This window comes from Chelonoidis abingdonii, chromosome 24 (assembly GCF_003597395.2).
Source record: "Chelonoidis abingdonii isolate Lonesome George chromosome 24, CheloAbing_2.0, whole genome shotgun sequence".
Lineage (NCBI taxonomy): Eukaryota > Metazoa > Chordata > Testudines > Testudinidae > Chelonoidis > Chelonoidis abingdonii.
In genome coordinates this window covers 14,546,773-14,566,099 of record NC_133792.1, presented here as the reverse complement: position 1 = coordinate 14,566,099, position 19,327 = coordinate 14,546,773, and the positions used below count along the sequence as shown (strand labels likewise).

The following is a 19,327-nucleotide window of genomic DNA, read 5'->3' as shown; positions in this document are numbered from 1 at the left end:
AGAGTAGGTTAGATAAATGTCTATCAGGGATGGTCTAGACAGTATTTGGTCCTGCCATGAGGGCAGGGGACTGGACTCGATGACCTCTCGAGGTCCCTTCCAGTCCTAGAGTCTATGAGATTCTCTGCACCCTGAAGTCTTTAAACCATGATTTGAGGACTTCAATGGTTCAGACATAGGTTTGATACAGAAGTGGGTAGGTGAGATTCTGTGGTTTGCATTGTCAGACTAGATGATCATAATGGTCCCTTCTGACCTTAAAGTCTATGATTCGTTCCACAGGGGCCCCCACAAAGCTACATTGCTCAGGCTTCAGCTTCAGCCCCAGGTGGCAGGGCTTGGGGATCTGGGCTTCAGCTCCATGCGGTGAGCTTCGGCTTTTTGCCCTGGACCCCAGCAATTCTAATGCTGGCCCTGCTTGGAGGCCCCCCTGACACTTGCTCGAAGCCCCCTAGGGGCCCCGGATCCTTGGTTAAGAACCACAGGTATAACCAAAGATTTGGATTTGCTGAAATTGATTCAGTTCCTACCTCAGAGGAAGATGATAATGTGATGAACCACTGAGTACATTCTTCTGAAGGCTCAGAGTCCCAGCTTGTCTGGATCACACAGCATCGTTGGATGCTACAGAATACTAATCCAGTTTAAAAAAAAACAACAACACACACACCACATTTTATACATGTATTTACATATATCATTTCACTAAACCTCTTCCGAGTCCACACAAGGTAACTAGAAAAACATGTAAGCTATATGTCATGAATACATTCTAATTAATTAAGCCAAGGATGGCTTGACGGACTAGACTTTTACTGCAGAAGACCAAGTTTCCCATCCTGGCTCAGCAGGCCACAAGTAAAAACGAGTTTCATTATCTTATCTTACTTCCTGTTGTCAAACATAACCAAAGTGCCACAGCAGAGGATAAAATTCTAGTCAGTCTGTTCACAGGAGGCTTAGACTAAAATCCAGAGGATGCTGCAGCTCAGTTTTGAGGTGCTTCAACATAGTTGTGTATAGAAGCTGGCACCGGACCTACGCTATATGCCTAGCTGAAGCTAGTGCCGTTAGTCCCTAATCACTACAAATGTATTTACTGTTTTAAAAGGAGGAGGGTGGGGGGACCAGAGTAGGAAGGGCTGTAATGTCAGTAACCCTCCTTCAGAAGAAAGGAAGGGACCAGCATTTTGTTAAATATCTGCTCAACAACATTAGCATACGTAAAGCACTGAGTAGAGTATGACAAGTGGAGTTCCACTCAGGAGAATATATCCAAGCACACACAGTATAAAGGAACATTTCCAGGGTTTCACATCAATATAATTTATAAGCAAAATAACCCCCTCTGGAGTAGTCTGTATTTGAGACATGGAGCCTACCTATGGAACAATCCAGACATGCCCTCAGGCATATAATACAACATACGGTATCAAAGTGAGGCATCTTCTGAGCAATATATTTTAAGGAAATTGCATCTATGGCCTTAAATAAAAATTCTGCAAGCAATACAGACAGTTCAGAATCTGCTCCATAATATTACTACTGGCTAGAGGCCAACCAGCTGTAAAAGCTCCATACCAGTACAGAAAGGTCAGCTTCAAGCTCACCAAAAGTTTTAAATGATGCATACAGTACATATTCATTGCTTCCTGCTGTTTAACATTCTTTGACACCTCAGACATCATTTCCAAAGATACTCTAAAACATTGGGGGGACCAAGAGCTTAAGAGCTAAGCCACTCCAGCCAAAGGAAAGTTTTTTTCCCCAAAGCCGAAAATCCTTCCTAATTCCATGCCCTGTCCTGGCAGAAGTAAGACCTAATATGACATTTTTTTTAAACGGCTTTACCAGCTAGGAACTGAACATTTTGCAGGAGCATAGCAGCACTGGAGGAAAGAAAGTCATTGCAAATAATAGAAAATGACACACTGGTAGTAGCCAGAGGCTCTAGGGTTTAATAACCAGTAAGCAGATACCTAAATAGCCACTGCCCAATCCCACAGGGCTGCAGTTTAGAGCCTGGAGCAGGAAAGACAAACAGTAGCATCTCACTATCATCTTTAACATAGGTACATTAAATTAAATGGTAACTATTTTAAAAAACAATTAACAAATAGCTGTCCTGATCACACAAACATTTATATATATGCTTAAAATTACACACACGTAGTCCCACTAAATTCCATTGATTCCACTGTATTCCAAAGGACTACTCACATATTTAAAGTTAAACATGTTTGAAGTGTTTGCAATATGGGGGAGTTGATTTTCCCACATGTTCAGGGGTTCTCAAACTGGGGGTTGGGACCCCTCAGGGGGTCGCAGGGTTATTACATGGGGGGTCGCGAGCTGTCAGCCTCCACCCCAAACCCTGCTTTGCCTCCAGCATTTATAATGGTGTTAAATAGATAAAAAAGTATTTTTAATGTAAGGGGGGGGTCACACTCAGAGGCTTTCTGTGTGAAAGGGATCACCAGTACAAAAGTCTGAGAACCCCTGCACTTGTTCTTAGCACTTCACTTTTCGAATACAACTGGGAAACAGGTCAGTCCCATGTACCTAGTGCGGGTGGAATGTGTTAGATCACAGCTAGGCTGTAAATGAGTTTAGCAACCATTGTTAAAGTTGATTTTCTTGTAGTATAGGGTACATCTGCTCTAGGCCTGGTCTTTATTAGAAAGTTTAATTTGCCTAACTACAAAATCCACGCCTCTGAGCAATGCAGTTATGCCGAGCTACCCCCCAGTGTAGACAGCGCTAGATCAACAGAAGAATTCTTCTGCTGACCTAGCTACCACCTCTTGGGGAAAACCCCTCCAGTCAGTTTAGGTAGTGAAGTGCTACAGTGGTGCAGCTGTAACATTTCACATGTAGACAGGTCCTTAGAAATGCTGCAGTGTGCCTCTGTAGTGTAGACACTACAGTGATGGAAGGGGGGTCTTAGATCGCTGAAGTAAATCCACCTCTCTAAGAAGTGGTAACTCAGTCGACAAAAGAATTCTTCTGTTGATTTAGCAGTGTCTACTCTACGGCTTAGGTCGACTTAATTACATCGTACGTACAGGTTCTCTCTCTGCTGTTGCTTGAGAAAATAGGAATTTAATAATACAAACATTTCTTAAAGCTGCCCTTTTATTGATCAAAGTTCATATATTTTGTTTTAAAGTGAAAGAAAATAACCTTAAAGCAAGTCCTTCCCCAGTCTGTCTCCTTCCCAACAAGCACTGCAGAACAGCATGAACATGTCAGATCAATTCCACAGTAACTCTGAACTACAAAAAGATGACAACTGCTGCCAAAACCAGTGGCTTATCCTACTCAACAACATATCTCTCTCCTTTTGCTAAAAGAAACTACATGCCCCTACACCAAACCTAATCAGTTGCAAATATCTTTTCAGAACTTAAACATTTAGTACACAACTTACTATGTAAACATGAGTATTAATAGTAAGAAATACTTGGTGCTTTCCATCTGCAAAGTAATTTACAAACATTTGCTAGTTATTCCTCCCCCTTCCCCTCCACAAAGATACATACAATATTATCTGCATTTTATACAGGGGGAAATTGGGCCAGAAAATTAAGTGACTTGCTCAACATAACACAGAGAGTCAGTGTCAGTGATGGAATCAGAACTCCTGGTCCCAGTTCCATGTTCAGAACACATCTCCCATTAGAAACCCTGATGGTGCTACTTGCCTCACTGAAGGACAATCAAAGGAAGCAAAATTTTTCATATTCATTTACTATTTGAGGTAATTAAAAATGATGGGCCCACATGTTTAGCTTTAGGATTGCAAAATTATCATCTTTGAGCATTTGCCATTTAGATCCTCCAAAAAGCCAACTCTTCAAAGACAATAGGCCCAGAAAATCATCTCTCTCCTCCAGTAATATTGCAGTTAATATATGCTACAACTTCCAGTCAGAATATAAGTTAAATGTGATCCTGTCCACTACTAGAGGAAAGACTAAATCAACAGATGATAAGATTCTGTACAAGAAAACAGACCAACTAATATATTAGCCCTGTACCAACACAGTCCCTTCTTCAACAATTATTCTGCAATAATTAACAAAGGACAAATATTTAGAATCAGGTGTTCACTGTTGCTGAAGGGAAGACATAAGTTCCTTAAATTCTGCTAAATAAGCCAAACTGCTGCCTTGGCAACACTTACCAAAATTTTAAGGACCAGAGGATAATAGAGGATCAGCACTATCAGGCAGCGCAGCTGAAAGGAAGCAGTGGATTGCCTTTCCTAGTAGGAACAGCAGGCATTACTCATCATTTTTCCAACAGCTGATGCTGCATCATCCCCTTTCTGCACAGGCTGAGTCTCTGAGCTTTCTACTTCTGTGTCCCCCCTTCCACCTACTGATCAGGAATATATAATAAACAAGGGTCTTAAAATACTCTTTTAAGATAAATGCCCATTACCTTGCCAAGGGACTCAGCTCACAGCAGAGATCACAGTGAGGAGTGTCAAGTCCTTAAAGACAAGCAATGCAATCAATATTTGGGGGTACCTGCATTTTGGGGGAACCCTAAATATACTGGAAATTCTCAAGCCATCTCAGTTCCCTCATCTGCAAACTTGGGAACTTTCAGTAACTGAGAAACCCCGGGGCCTGCACATGCCAAGTCAGTAGCCACACTGGTATCCACACTTTTTTTTTGGGGAGGGATAGCTGTTTTGTCAGCACATTCTTCCAGAGCACCCCCACCCCGATTCTTCCCTATTTGCTAACATCGTGCAGTACGCCATCCCAATGTGAAGATCAAATGTGCAGGAACAACCATGTATCCTCATTAAAATCCTGCCTTAACCTCCACATCTAGCTGATAAAACCCTTCTGATCCCACTCCCTTCCTGGCCCCAAGTCATGACAAGCACCAAAATCCCCACACCCCAAATACTAAAACTCTCCTACATCTCCTCCAATGGGAAGCATCCTTGATACACCAGGGACCCACCACTGCGCTGTGCACCCCAAGGGTCCACACACTCTTCACGCAGGGCCCCCACAAATCTAGAATGAGCCCGTTGCGGTCCCATAGGCAATGGAAGGCCAATCCTGGCCCCACTGAACGCATCCCCCCACTGCCTAAGGAATCTCCCCTCTTCCCAGCCTGGGGATGTAACAAGTCTTTGGCACCCCAGGTTAAGGGCAGGGTGCATGCGGGAGCATTACACAGCCGCCTTCCCCAGCAGGGTGACCAGACAGCAAGAATCTGGACGGGGGTGGGGAGCACTAGGACTCTGTATAAGAAAAAGACCCCAAAGCGGGACTGTCCCTATAAAATCGGGACACCTGGTCACCCTATTCCCCAGTCACTCCGCGACCCGCCTGGAGACGCTGCTCTGGGGAGCCGGACAGGGACCCCTTCCTCCCCCGCCCCCGTGGCCTTTGGAACGCGGGGCGAGGCGCTCCGCTCCCGGCGTGCCTGACCAGGCAAGGCCGGTGCTTCGGCCCCCGAGCGAGGCCCAACCCGCCTACTCCTCCCGGGAAGGGGGCCCGAGACCCCAGCGCCGGGCGGGGCGGCGAGGCCGGTTACCTGCAGCCGGAGGAGGAGACGCCAGGGGCCGGGCGCTGCAGCAGGCAACCCCGGCAGGATGGGAGGGGCCGATGGGCCGGGCCGGGCCGGGCCGGGGGAGGAGGCGATGGGGGCCGGGCTGAGCCTGGAGGGAGAAGTGGGGCAGCAGACCCAGCCAAACGGGCTGTGCTAGACGGGACCCCTCTGCCCTCCGTCACCGCCCCCATCCCCGGGATCTCCAGGGAGCCGGTTCGCTAAGGGGGGGGGGGGCTCCAAAAATGCAGGAGTCCCCCGAGCTTACAGCTGCCACCTCTGGGGACCAAAACCCCGGGATGATCCTTAGCCCAACAGCACTGGGCAGCTGGCAGTGGTTACCCGGCTACCTCAAAAGAGGGGCGAGCCTAGGAAAGCCTGGACAGGTGCCAACCCTGCTCTGAACATCTGGGAAGCTCCTGACTCCCCAGGATCCCCCTGATCCTGAGCTGCTTTGAGCCACACAGCGCAGGGGATTGTCCATTGGATGTGAAAGGGGGAGAAGGATTATTAGGGTGGCGTGGCCTGGCCTGGAGAGGATACTAGGCTGGAATGGTTCAGAAAGGTGGCAGAGACTATCTCAGGCTAGTCCCAGTTAGGGTTCCCATAAAGCCGGGTCATGTGGATACCATGGGGAATTAGAACCCAGGAAACTGTCACTAAAACACCACAGCTCACCTCTCCCTCATAGAGTTAAGGAGCTAGCCAGGAGAGGGGACAGAAACACGAACAGGTCCAGGTAAGGACAGTGCTACACACATAGCAAAGAGCTAGGAATACAGATGCCACATACTGCATACTTACATACCACGTACAGTATGCGGTTGAAAAGAACATACACAGAACAAGAACCCTGAATGTCTGTGTTTTGCATGAAATCACCCCCTCCCGGTCCCCAAAATGTTTCTTGAGCTATTCAAGCCAATTCATTATACCAGGCTGATAAGACAAAAGACAGAGATACTGAAGCAGCATAGGAGTTACTAGCAGCTAGTATAAGTGAGAAGAAATACCATGAAAAGAATAAGGAATGGACTGATCAATATCCATAGGGAATGGTCAGTATCCATAGAGACTAGTGAAAGCACACTGTTTTACAAAAACAGGTTAATCATCAACCCATCTTAACTCTACCCTAGGAGATAAAATGCAGAACACTTGGGAACCCATGAAGTCATATGGCACATTCAGCAACCAGGTGACAGCTCACAGTATAGATTTCTTTTTCCCCTGGAAAAGTTTATTGTGAAGTAAAGATATTCAGGTTTCTTCCCGTCTGAGTGTGTCTACACAGACTGCAGAAGCAACACTCTCAGGCCAGGTTGACAAACTTGGGGTCATGCTATTGCGCTAAAAATAGCTGTGTAGACATTGTGGCTCAGGCTGGAGCTGTGGGTCTAAATACCACCCTCCTCCTTAGGATTCAGAGCCCAAGCACCAGCCTGAGCCACAACTTCAAAGTACTGTCTACACAGCTATTTTTAGAACGCCAGCTCTGCAACCCAAGTCTGTTGACATGAGCTGGGAGGCTCACCTCTGTGGGCTGCGTAGACCCTGTGTCCTTTACACCTGCAATATAGCATCTACAACAAACTGGCCCAAATTAGGACTCTAGATGCTACTGTAATCCAAATAACAATAAGAATAGATTACTTCCTCTTTGCTTCTTGCAAAGGAAGAAGAATGTGTGCTACTTGTTAATAACCTGGTACAGAATGCAAGTACAGCATTTCTGCAGCTTGGCTCCTGCTTCTGACAGGGCTGCAGAGTTCTTCCAGGACTTGGCAGCCCTTAAGGCAATGACTCTTTGTCCTTACATAGTCCTTAGTTTACTCTTCCTCCTTCAGGGCCGTTGTTCTCCTGTGGTAAAAACTGCATTCTATCACAGGTGTAAAAGGACACAGACAGAGAAAGAACCCTGTATATTTTTTATGCATTAAACCATCCAGGAGAAGGAAATCAGTTTCTTGAGCTGTCACTTCGCAATTGCTGAATAATACTAATATTATCAAAATTAATCAGACCTGGCTCTTACACAACATTGTCATTCATAGAAGGAGCCATACACACTCATTGGTTCCTTGTTACCAACTGGATACATCTAATATTGCAAGTTTATTGTGTAGGTCCAAAGCAAGTTACCTCAAGACCAGATCTTGTAACAAAAAGTTTGCAAGGGTCCACTCATATGTACCTCATTACAGGATCAGAGTGCAATTGCACCAAAGTAGTTTCTATATACTGGAAACAGAAATGTTTCAGCCAACCAGCAGCCAGACAAGACAACTAGTTAGCCAAGTCAACCATCCAGTGGCTGAATGTGCAGCCTGCAACATTACTGCCCCTGAAAAATCAAATGCCAAGGCAGTAGTTCTACCACACAAGCCAAAAGGGCAGAAGGAGCTGTCCTAAACTAGATAGTTACCATCTTTCAAGGGGTATTAAATGAGGAATATTTTTAAAATACACGATCCTGATTTCTTATGACCAATTCACCAAGAAGCAAGCAATGTGATGTACATATTTTTTCTTTCTTTAGCTGAAATTTGAGACTGTACCCCAAAGTACGTTTTAGGATGGGCACCAAGGACATCCAACTTCATAGCTTCGTGGCACTTAGGGTGAAATGCTGATCCCACTGAAATCAGTGCCAGAGCTGCTTTGGCTTTAGTGAGATCAGAATTTGGCCCTTACTGAATTTAGAACACTCAAGCACAAGGGAAAATATGTTTAAAATAATGGAGTGATTTGGTAATAATGGTAATACTTTGCACTAAGCAGCCGCTGTTTGATGTGATTAACACACAAAGGAAGATGACCTTGCATTGTATCTTTCATCTAACTATCTCAAATCTTTTAGCGATAGCTCCTGCATGAGTTGCATTCTCATTTTACAAACGATGAAACTGAGCCACAGAGAGACTCACTACCAGGATCATTCAGTGGAAGAGCTAGGAATAGAACCCAGGAGTCAAGACTCCCAGTCTAATGCTCTGATAGCCCCACCACACTTCTTAACAGCCAGGAGGCATCCATGGGAAATATTTTGCAATCTGGGAAGAGGCCTTGAAAATTACAATCATGCCAAACATGGCAGTGATCTCTTCAAGACACCCCTGGTGGGTTTTAACTTGCTGAGTAAAAGGAGGAGTGGAGCTTGAATTGTCAGCATTAAAAGCCACGTGACTTGGAAAGGCCCCACTAGCTCATTCATCTGAGAGAAGTTGTTGGTAATTTTCTCTCCTTTTTCTGGGAGGTAAAATTTAAATTTTAAAAGATAAGAAGACTCAAAGAATCAAAGGAGTAAGATTGTTCCCTACAGTGCATTCTCTACTGTTGTGTCCAGGCCTAGTTTTAAATGCCCCAAGTGATGGGACTTTAATCACTACTCTGGAGAGACTATGTCAGGACAATAGGAATTTGAACCTCTTTTTAAACCCATGTAAAAATAAGTCCACTTTTTAGTATACTTTTATTCTATTCTATCTTTTGATAAATTTCATAAAATTTAATTTTCATAGGATTGCATTAAACATGCTAAAATTTGCTTTTTTTCATTTAAAAAATTTAAAATAATTCAACTCCCCCAGAAAAAATCTGACAGGAGAAGGTATGTTGAGATAGGTATTTATCAATTCACCAGGATGGTTCAGGATCACTACCCTAATCCTGCAACGTTATCCAAACAGGCAGCCCCTTACACCTGTGCAAAACCCATTGCAGAATAAGGGCCCATATCTGGAAAAAAATCCTGATGATGACAGCGATCAGTTTGTGAAATATACTCCCTGTTGAATGAGTGAAACCCACATTGCTTGGGACACAGAACATTAGGCATACCAAAAACATTAAATATATACTGGAGGAAACCTTGGACTAGCTGTGAGGAATCAACCAAGTGACATAATGATAGTTCACTCTTCTTCCTAAATTATCAGATGTAACTGATCTCTTCCCAAAAGCATCAGCTATACCCAATCCCCCCCTAAAATGGCTAATCGATATGGCTCATTACTAAACTACACCTCACATAATCAACCCTTTCCTGAAGCACCAAAACCCCTTCCTAAAATATCAGATACAACAGATTCTCTCTAGAATATGGAAAGCAATGGTTACCATCTCTTCCTAAAACATATACAGCAATAAAGCAACTAATCCCTTACTAAAATATATCATGCTCCCCCTTCCTGATATTTATCATGCAACTGAATCCTTGCCAGAGCCTGTTTGCATATTAGAGCCCTTCCCCATACCCTTTGCCTCTCTTGCCCATTTACAAGATACGCTCTTTGAGACAGGGGCCACATGCTACTACTTTATGTCTGTCAAGCACAACGGGGTCTTGATCTTAGTTGGTCCCTAGAGCACTAATATATATATATATATACACACACACACACACACACACACACACATATATATATATATATGGTTGATTCCTTCCTAGAAATAGAGAATGCAGCTGATCCCACCCCTTCCTATAATAGCTAGCTGAACTCCTCCAGAAGCCTGAGATGCAGCTGATCCGAGCCTGTTCGCCAATCACGAACTCCTGTTCCTACCTCCATCCCAGGCTGCTGGCCGGGAAATTCCTCCTCCTCCTCCCTCTGGGCAATGGACTCCCCCGGCTTTGCTCTCTCTCCTTCTCCCTTGCTATGCACACTCAGTTGACCCAGCCCTGCAATAGCCACGCCCCCTTCCCCAGTCACCGCCCTATGGAGCGAGCTCCACGCAGCCCCGCCCCCGGCACGGGAATGGAGGCCGAGCGCGTGACGTCAGCGCGACGCTGTGACTCAATCACCGAGCGCCGGAAGCGGGGTGGGCTGTTGTCGAGGGAAGCTGAGGCCCGCTTGGGTGGCCAAGATGCCGTCGGGGAAGGTTTTCCGCCGGCGGAGAGCGGACTCCGAGGACGAGGAGGAGGATGAGCAGGTCACCGAGGAGGTCAGGTGGGTGGGCGACCCCTGCAGGGAGCACAGGCCCTGGTCACGTGCAACAAGGCGGGGTTGTGTCCAGCTGTCACAAGGCTGCATCGCGCAGTGTCCTCGCTACCCCACTGGCTCGCCGCCTTTCCAGAGGCTGATTTGCCTTGTGCACCAGCAAGTTTCACCTCACTTGAAGACTGCTTGCTGGCAAATACAGACCTAAAATAGCGTGTCGCCGCCCCCTCGTGCTGAACAATTGCTGACTTTCTCATTGTTACTGCATAATAAACGGATGGGAATACAAATATTGTACTCGCATGTCTGTGTAGAGTCTGCAGAGCAGTATAAACCAGTCATTGTCTGTAGGAAACTGACTTTGCTTGTGTTTTTTATGTAGCCTGTTGTAACACTAGGCAAATATCTAGTTCAGTTGATGGGCCCCCTGGAAGAGCTCTGTGTACCTCCAGGGGTACACTAACCCCTGGTTGAGAACCACTGTTCTAGGCCAATGGCACTCAGACCTCAGTGGTTCAGGAGCCAAATTAGCAATCAACATTACCCAGAAGAACCACAGTAGTGTGAATTCACTGTGTGTGTGTGGGTCTCACAGCAAAATGACTGATCAAGTGTTATTTTATCAACTACAATTGGTTAACACCCCAGTAAAAGCATCCTGATTGGTTAATAATTAAATCACACAGTGTTTCAATATCATGTGCTGTAAAGAGCCACAGAACACACATTAAAGAGCCACTTGCAGCTGACAAGCCTCAGTCTGAGTATCACTGCTCTAGACCCATGATTGTCCCTCAAAGCCTCACTTGTGGGATTGACTTTATAAAATGAAGAGGAACCTGGGAAATCCAGGATGAGTGGCAACCTTCTGTGGGCCCACTGTGCCCTCTTATTATTTTGTGTGGTGAAGTCATTGGGTGCTTGACCTGTTGTGGTGAAGTCATTGGGTGCTTGACCTGTTGAAAATCAGACTGTTTATTTAATCCCTAAATACAGATTTAGAGGACTAATTTTAGACACTTGATTAGGCAGCATGAACAGAGTGGATTTTATTAACCTTTGAATATATTGCAAAATACTAACATGCATTTAGGAGGGAACATCTATCCCCAAAAGAAAACTTACATGTGGAATCCACTGGTGTTGATGGGAGACTAAGAAACAGGATCATGCTCCCATTGACAGCAATGGGAAAACTGCCATTGATTTCAGTTGAAAAACTGGATTGGTATGACAATGTTGCAAATAAATAATCAAAGTAAAAGTATTACCTGTGCCGTTTACCATTAATCCTGTAATCTTTTATTGTTATAAATCACAAAATATACATTATAAACTTCTTTATAATCTTCCTTGCACCTTTGTCCCTCTTATCCAATAAATACCTCGCAGCATAACCTTGGTCAGTTAGCTAGAAAACTGTATAGAGCACTTGAAAAGACACCTAAGTGAAGTTGTACACATTTAATTTGAATTAGGTGGGCTTTTGTAATCTCCCCTATCCCGCTTTTCCCAAAAAAACTCTTGTAGTCATTGACTCCGAAACCTTGAGCTAGTATTGATGGCAGTATTTTTTATTATACATTTCCTTATGTTATTGCTTTGTTTTTCCTGGCTAGTGTTTATTCAGCTGTAAATTCTCATCAGGAATTATTTGCACATAGAGACATTACAGACTGGAAAGAGGTTCCATTTGGGAGCCAGTCAAGACAACCTAAGAATCCCTGTTGTTACGTGATGCAAGTGAGACTTGTATGATAACAATCGTGGTCCATGTTTGGCTCAAATAGTCATGGGATGAGTATGGTTTGTTTCTGTTTACTTCCAGAAGAATAATACTGAGATTAATAGTAATGTTGTATCATATCGTACATGCAAATATGTGTTCTGTTTGACTTATAGGCAAACAGTTTGTACTGAACGTCAACCAATCAAAGAACATAAGCAAACATTTGCTGTCTAATGATTTTTCCCACTAGGCTTCTACCTCCCTTGTTTTGTTGTGAGACAATAGTGGCTGGACATCTTAACAAACTGAAAATTGAAGTTGGGCTAGGGGGCTAGTCGCCCAAGGCAGCATTTTTGCCCCATTGGATAGGGAGACTTGGATTTGGAAAGTATCAGAGGGGTAGCCGTGTTAGTCTGGATCTGTAAAAGCAGCAAAGAATCCTGTGGCTGCTTTTTTGGATTTGGAAGCCATCTTTGGATGCTTCGTTCCTTAGCTGAAGGAACTTGTACAGAAGTGGTGTATTCAGACAGATGTTGTAAGGTTCTTCCCGTTGGTTCATGAAGAAGAATGTGAAAGCTGTCTGATATTATCAAAAAGAGTGAGATCTGTGTAGAAAGCCTGCTTGAACTTGTCAGTGAAAAGTCTGCTCTGAAAGTTGAGGGATAGGTACAGAAGATGCCTGCCTTTTTTTTTCTTTCTATTAAGACTATCTTAAAAAACTAAATGTTCTTTCTTCAGATTAAAACTTGAGGAAGCAAAAGAAGTTCAGAGTCTCAGAAGACGGCCCAATGGGGTGAGGTAGGTGATGCAGTAAAAGAGGCAAGTTTGTGTTTCATCTGAGGGTCGATGTTCCTGCCTTTCCTTGCGTCTTCAATCACAAATGGTAATATGTCACAGTGGCCACAAGAATCTGACCTGTGAGAGGAGCAGGTACATTAAAAATGTGAAGACAGATAAGAGGAGATATTGGGGATAGGTGCAGTAATTTTTAACAGACTTTATTGTGGGGCACTTGTTCCCAACATACCTATGAAGTTAAATAATGAGAATAGGTCATCTTTACAATGAATATGCCATATATTGCTAATTAACCATCTCACCCTCATGGGCGGGGTTTTTATCTCCCAGAGTTGTTCTGTTTTGGGGGGTGGGGGTAGGACTCAGTATCTTGCACATCGCATTGTAGTGTATAGTTATAAATTGAGACCCATAAAACAAGTCTCTCCTGTTGTTAATTTCATTTTCTCCCTTTAAGCTTTTTGATGGAAAGAAATGTTGTGTAGTGACTAGAAAAGGGGACTGAGAGTCCGGGTTCATTCTGTACAGAGAGTTCTGTTCCTAACTCTGATGATGACTTGCTGCTTGACCTGGGGTAAATCACTTAAACTATCTCTGACTCTGTTTCCCCATCTGTAAAATGGAGATAATCTTTCTATAGTGCATAAAGGTGATGTGAGGATTAATTATTTAGTATTATCAAAGCACTTTAAGATCCCCAGGTAAAAGGTGTTAGAGAAGGGCAAAGAAGAACTATATTCTTTTTAAGAAATTACCTTGCGTGGTAGTCATCACTGGCAGTGTTGTGGACTTGTTCTCTAGGCATTTAATTTGTCTTTTTTGTGTGTGTTTTGCTAGTGCTGCAGCCCTGCTTGTTGGGGAGAAATTGCAAGAAGAGACAACATTGGCGGTAAGTTCTAAATACGTTCATTACTGCACTGCTGGTTCATATTGGTGTGAAAGCACCTGCTCAGTCCAGGAGATCTCTTTGAAAGTCTAGTTCCAGGAAATGACTTGCTTTAATAAAAGGCAGGTTAGGATGCAGCCTCCTACTACAGAAAAATCATAGGCATTTTTGCCCAGGTGATGGAAGTGTAGGATTTTCAAGAAAGTGAACCTGAGGATGGTATAAACCTAGGCACCAGCTTCCTGCTTTTGAACTATCTTTTGTTTTGTAGGATGATCCCTTTAAGATAAAGACCGGTGGGATGGTGGACATGAAGAAGCTGAAAGAACGCGGCAAGGACAGGTGGGGTGTGTGGGAGACTTGGTCCTGAAAAACACTCCCTTGAACATTGCTGAGTCCGCAGCAGTGAATGACACCAAGGCGGCTTTTGTTATTGAAGAACACAGGCAAAATGCTCCAGGCTTCGTGTTGTTTTGAAGGCTTTAGTTAATGCAGTCTGTCTGGTCACTTATACCTTAGGCTGTCAAATTCTTTAAAAAAATATTTGTTCCCTTTAGGATTAACGAAGAGGAGGACCTCAATCTGGGAACCTCTTTCTCAGCAGAAACCAACAGGCGGGATGAGGATGCTGACATGTAAGTGTTTGTTTTGTTATAGTTTTGTATGCTCTGATTCACTATGCTGGATTGGATGTCCTAGGCCTTTTTTGGGGGGAGTTTTCAGAGTAGCTTCCAAATTTACATTGAAACTTCTGCTTGATCTTTCACCTTCTGGAAACCAACGTAGTATTGTGGTTAGAGCCTAGACTTGCTGGCCAGCCAGGCGGTCCACTGACACTGTGAGCTATTGGCAACCTGCTCTGTGGATTGGTAAAGAGCTTGCTTATTGCAGGGAGGATTTGATTAGTTTCTTTTGAACAAAATAGCAGATCTCTTGCTTCTCAGTGCCCCCCTGCTGGCTGAGTGACATCAGAGAAATCATTCATTCCTCCCTCCTACGTGCTGGGACAGTGACACAGCTGTGGTCCGTGGTATTGGAGGGATGTGTAAGAAATAGAACTTAATGCCAGGTGTCCCCTTATGTGCTGCTGCTGCTAAGGATGAAGTACATCGAGACAGAGCTGAAGAAGAGGAAGGGGATTGTAGAAAGCGAGGAGCAGAAAGTGAAGCTGAAGAATGCCGAGGACTGTCTGTACGAGCTGCCTGAGAGCATCCGCGTCTCTTCAGCCAAGAAGACCGAAGAGATGCTGTCCAATCAGATGCTGAGTGGCATTCCTGAAGTGGATCTGGGAATAGAGTATGTGGTTCACTGTTCAGTTATTTATTGTTTGATAGCTGGTGATCCCTGCAGGTCATGGCTGAGGCAAGCTGATAGGGTAATTTATACTGCCTCTTCCTGTGCTCTTAGGGGAGTGACAGTCTCTTTGGTGCAGTACAAACACAGAACAAGCACAGTGGGGTCCTGTGGGCGCTTAAGCACTCAGAATAATAGAGGGGTTCATTCCCTGGGTCTGTGATGCAGCATCTTCCAATAGTATTGGCTCCCAGCAAGTACTAACATAGGGTGAGCTGCTGAGGTATGTGATGTTCCTCTTCATCCTTGGGATGGAGCCCTCATCTTTACAGCGTTGCCAGTTCTCTGACAAACAGATTGCAAGTCAAAGATACCAGCAACTGCTGCCCCACCAACATGAAACTGTCCATCCACTAACTCGTAGATAAAACTGCTCTACTGTATGTTTTGATACTTGGGGACCCAGGCTTCTTTCTACCTGCAGCATATAAACAAGTCTCTTCTTCGTTTGTTTTTCTCTTCAGCGCAAAAATAAAAAACATAATCTTTACTGAGGACGCCAAGGCAAGGCTGCTGGCGGAGCAGCAAAACAAAAAGAAAGACAGTGAAACCTCCTTTGTTCCCACAAACATGGCTGTGAACTACGTCCAGCACAACAGATGTGAGTATCATGGACCTTCATAGGTCATCTAGTACAGCCCCTGGACTGAGGCAGGACCCAGTATACCTGACCATCCTTAACACATGTTTGTCTAATTGTGTAGCTCTCCAGTCCCAGGTATGGGTGGCTACTCTACTGATTAGAGGCAATAAGGTGTGGAATTAAGTCTGATGCAAGCGGAGTTTATTAATTCACAGGGTCAGTCTTAAGCACTGTTTGATGTTCTCCTTCTGGGGCTCCCACATGTAAAACATCTGGGTTAGCCTAATCTTTCCCTTCCCCCAGTAGGACTGAAGGTAGGGCATGTTACTCATACTTTCCACTCGTGGACTCCCAGTTGACTGGGGCCCATAAATGACCTCTTGGATGTATGATGGAAAATCCTGACCATTTTGTGATTACAAAGTCTGTCTTGCTGGACTAGCGAGAGCATTCTGGGATGCTAGAACAGACCAATGTTCAGGTGAGACAGAACTGCTAGACAAGAGAAGAGAGTTCATTTCTGAGACTGCCTCTCGTACAGGATCTGGAGGAAAAGGAACCTCCTAATGTCTCTCAGCATTTCCAGATGGCTGACTTCAGATTCATATTCATGGGACCCAAAGACAATGGAGAGTCTCAGGACCACGAAGCAGTAGCTAGGTCAGATGCAAAGGTGGAAAGAAACCAGAAAAAAAAAATCCCCTAAACTGTTGAAAGTTTTAGTATCCCATCGCTTTGCATTCATTCAATATCCGTAGCCACAGGCTGATCATAGTGATTGCTCCCGGCTTCCATTTGTGTTTCTGCTAAAATTTAATCCCAACAGATGAAAGATATGTGATAAACATAAACAATCCATCAGGGATGGTCTAGGTGTACTTAATCCTGCCTCAGTGTGGGGAGATGGACTAGGTGACCTCTTGAGATCCCTCCCAGGTGTATATTTCTGTGATTCTACATCTAAACACTGCTACTCTCTAAAATTCACCATTTGGTATCTCTTCTTTCAGTCTACCATGAGGAGCTGAGTGCACCAGTGAGGAGGAATAAAGAAGAACCAAAAGCCCGTCCACTGAGAGTAGGGGATACGGAGAAGCCAGAACCCGAGCGTGAGTACTAAACACAAAGCATGGCCAGGTTGTTGGAGGTATCAAGTCTTCTGTATCCAAGATCCATGAACAGATATGATCTTCTCTTCTAGCCCTCTAAGGCACAGTGTCCTGAACTGGTGGGAAGGACTTGTATTGTAGAGTGGTTTGCCTTTGATCTTCAAGGGAAAGGTGATGCCTATACCCTTCTTGATGTGCTCCCTGCTAGATGAGTCCTGAAGCAACCTGGATGGAAGATGTCCCTCCTGCTATCTCCCATGATAGGTGAAGGGTCAGGATTACATGTAGAAAATGACCCATTCACACTTTAGCTCTCCATCCCATGCTTGGCTGCACACCATTGCTATTACTCTGTGCTCAGCTGAGGTCCAAGGCTGGAGTAATGGGAGATGTTGAAGGTGGGGATTTTAAGTGCATTGGGCAGACCTGTCTTGGAATGGGGGAGGAAGGGGAGGGAAGGATTTGGACTAATAAAGAATCAAGTCTGAAGAACACTGGCATTATTGGAGGCGCAAGTGTAGAATAGCAGGAGTGCTGCAGGCCAGGTGTTTTAAAGGTCATTAGACTGACTCTTTAGGAGGTGAAAGAGAATGATGCTTCCCTGCACTATCCTCTCTTAATTAAAGAATAGGAAATAAGGTGTCTCTCTCCTTCAAGGGTCCCCGCCGAATCGCAAGCGCCCACCCAATGAGAAAGCAACAGATGACTACCACTATGAGAAATTCAAGAAGATGAACAGACGATACTGAAATCTGCTCAGTAGAACAGCATGGACTAAACATTTTGCTAGAGCTTTTAAGTGCAAGATCTTGTGTAAAAACTCCTGAAGTGGACGGGATCACTTCCTATAGATTTTTAGTATTACCCACAAGATTTTTTCTCACAGTAAACTCGTAGTGAATTAGTGGGCACAGTGCTTGTGACATCTCCCTTCCCTGTGGCGACTTGTATATAACTTATTTTGTTAAAACTTTTTTTTTCTTTTGTAAATATGTTGGCTTCCTGTTTGGCATTTATTTTAGCGTAAAATCAACCTTGTTCATAGATCTTTTCACCTTAAAAAAAAAAAAAGAACTTTTTAAAGACAAAAATGCTTTCGGCTTGTAAATATATAGTCAATGTTTAAAGCTGGTTTGCCAGATTGAGGCTCCAAAGCAACTTCATAAAAAGGTACTACTTGTTAGTTCCAAAGGGTATAAATTGTAGACAGTGTGCGACTCTGAGATAATACAGGAATTTGTTCAGCACACAGCAGTATTCAACTTCTCTTCCAGTTAGAGTGGGTGCCATGTAAGATCTTCAATGCGTGCTACTCTGCAGGGATTGCAGTATGACAGGATTTCTTATCTTCAGTGTAGAGAAATACAGCAGTTACTGTAGGTGCCTGAATAATTAATATGTTTGAAATTTTTTTAAATGATGCCCATTGTGTTTGTGTCTTTTCCTCGCCATGGGATTTATTTCCATAGCAATGAGGGTTTTTTCATTTTATTTCAGTTACAAGAATTAGAAAAATCATTATTGTGACTATTTTGAGGCCTTCCTAGATAGCGATGATGTAAGATTTTGTATCAGAAAGCCAAACAAATAGGAAGCAAACACCAGCTATATATTTCCAGAAACTGTCTGTAAAATAAATTAAAATTAAATTGAAAATGGGTTTTGAACTTTTAAAAAAATAAATAAAACTTTTAATTTGACATCAGTGAGATTCTGTTACTTCAGTAATGTGCACACTAGATTCATCCCGTGCCGCTTGTAATGAAGTCCTGGATGTACTTAAAACAAATATTAGTCAAAAAATTTCTAAAGTTGTGTGAAATTGACTAAATCATCAAATTAGAACAAGCAGCAGCAGCAGCAGCTGTTGTGAGAGTTGGATCATGAGCCAGCTCACATCCAGTGCTTTAGTAACACTGTTGGATGCTTTCATGAATGATCTGTATCAAGTCAAACAACAGTGAAAATTTAAATGGTTTGTCTGCCTGTCTAACATACTAAAGATACTGGTAGGTTCAGGAGTTTGATAATGGCAGATAGGCTTTCATCTGCTCAGATCATGGTGTCATTTGCCAAAGTACTACTTGAACGTTGTTCCTAGCTGATAGCTGTTTATCTTCGTTCAAATGAGTTTGATGGTGTTGGTCCAATTGTTGGGCACATGGACATATCACAGTAATTATCCCCTCACAGTTAGCATGGTTATTGGCAATTTAATGAGTGAATAGAGCATTGAGACTGGACTGCCTTCTCACCTCCAAGAATTTCTGTTGCCACTACTGTTGGACTGACACCTTTCAAATACATTTTTTTGTGTTAATTTTTAAATCTCTGTAAAGAGGAGAAAAAAAC

At 43.8% G+C, this 19,327-nt stretch overlaps 2 protein-coding genes across 7 annotated transcripts in view; one reads left to right on the top strand and one right to left on the bottom strand.

Moving 5' to 3' along the window:
- The window catches only part of USP20 (ubiquitin specific peptidase 20), a 38,422-nt gene extending 28,153 nt beyond the window's left edge, over window positions 1–10,269 (bottom strand). For 3 of the 5 annotated variants that reach the window (XM_032797762.2, XM_032797761.2, XM_032797760.2), the window contains exon 1: window positions 531–618. The gene's annotated coding sequence lies outside the window, so the exon portion shown is untranslated. Of the gene's footprint in view, window positions 1–530; window positions 619–10,142 lie in introns of those variants that run through there. The other 2 variants (XM_075060633.1, XM_075060631.1) reach the window with 1 other exon arrangement.
- Window positions 10,270–10,370: 101 nt separating this feature from the next.
- On the top strand, window positions 10,371–18,675 carry C24H9orf78 (chromosome 24 C9orf78 homolog). 2 transcript variants are annotated; one of them, XM_032797910.2, is made up of 9 exons: window positions 10,371–10,526; window positions 12,985–13,044; window positions 13,882–13,933; window positions 14,202–14,272; window positions 14,488–14,565; window positions 15,029–15,226; window positions 15,748–15,884; window positions 16,877–16,975; window positions 17,633–18,675. In XM_032797910.2, exons 1-9 carry the CDS (start codon window positions 10,444–10,446, stop codon window positions 17,722–17,724), a joined length of 870 nt encoding a protein of 289 aa, XP_032653801.1. In that variant the 5' UTR covers window positions 10,371–10,443; the 3' UTR covers window positions 17,725–18,675. The 2 variants fall into 2 exon arrangements, with proteins under 2 accessions (XP_032653801.1, XP_032653802.1); XM_032797911.2 differs by having other exon boundaries at window positions 10,390–10,521.
- Window positions 18,676–19,327: the final 652 nt, after the last annotated feature.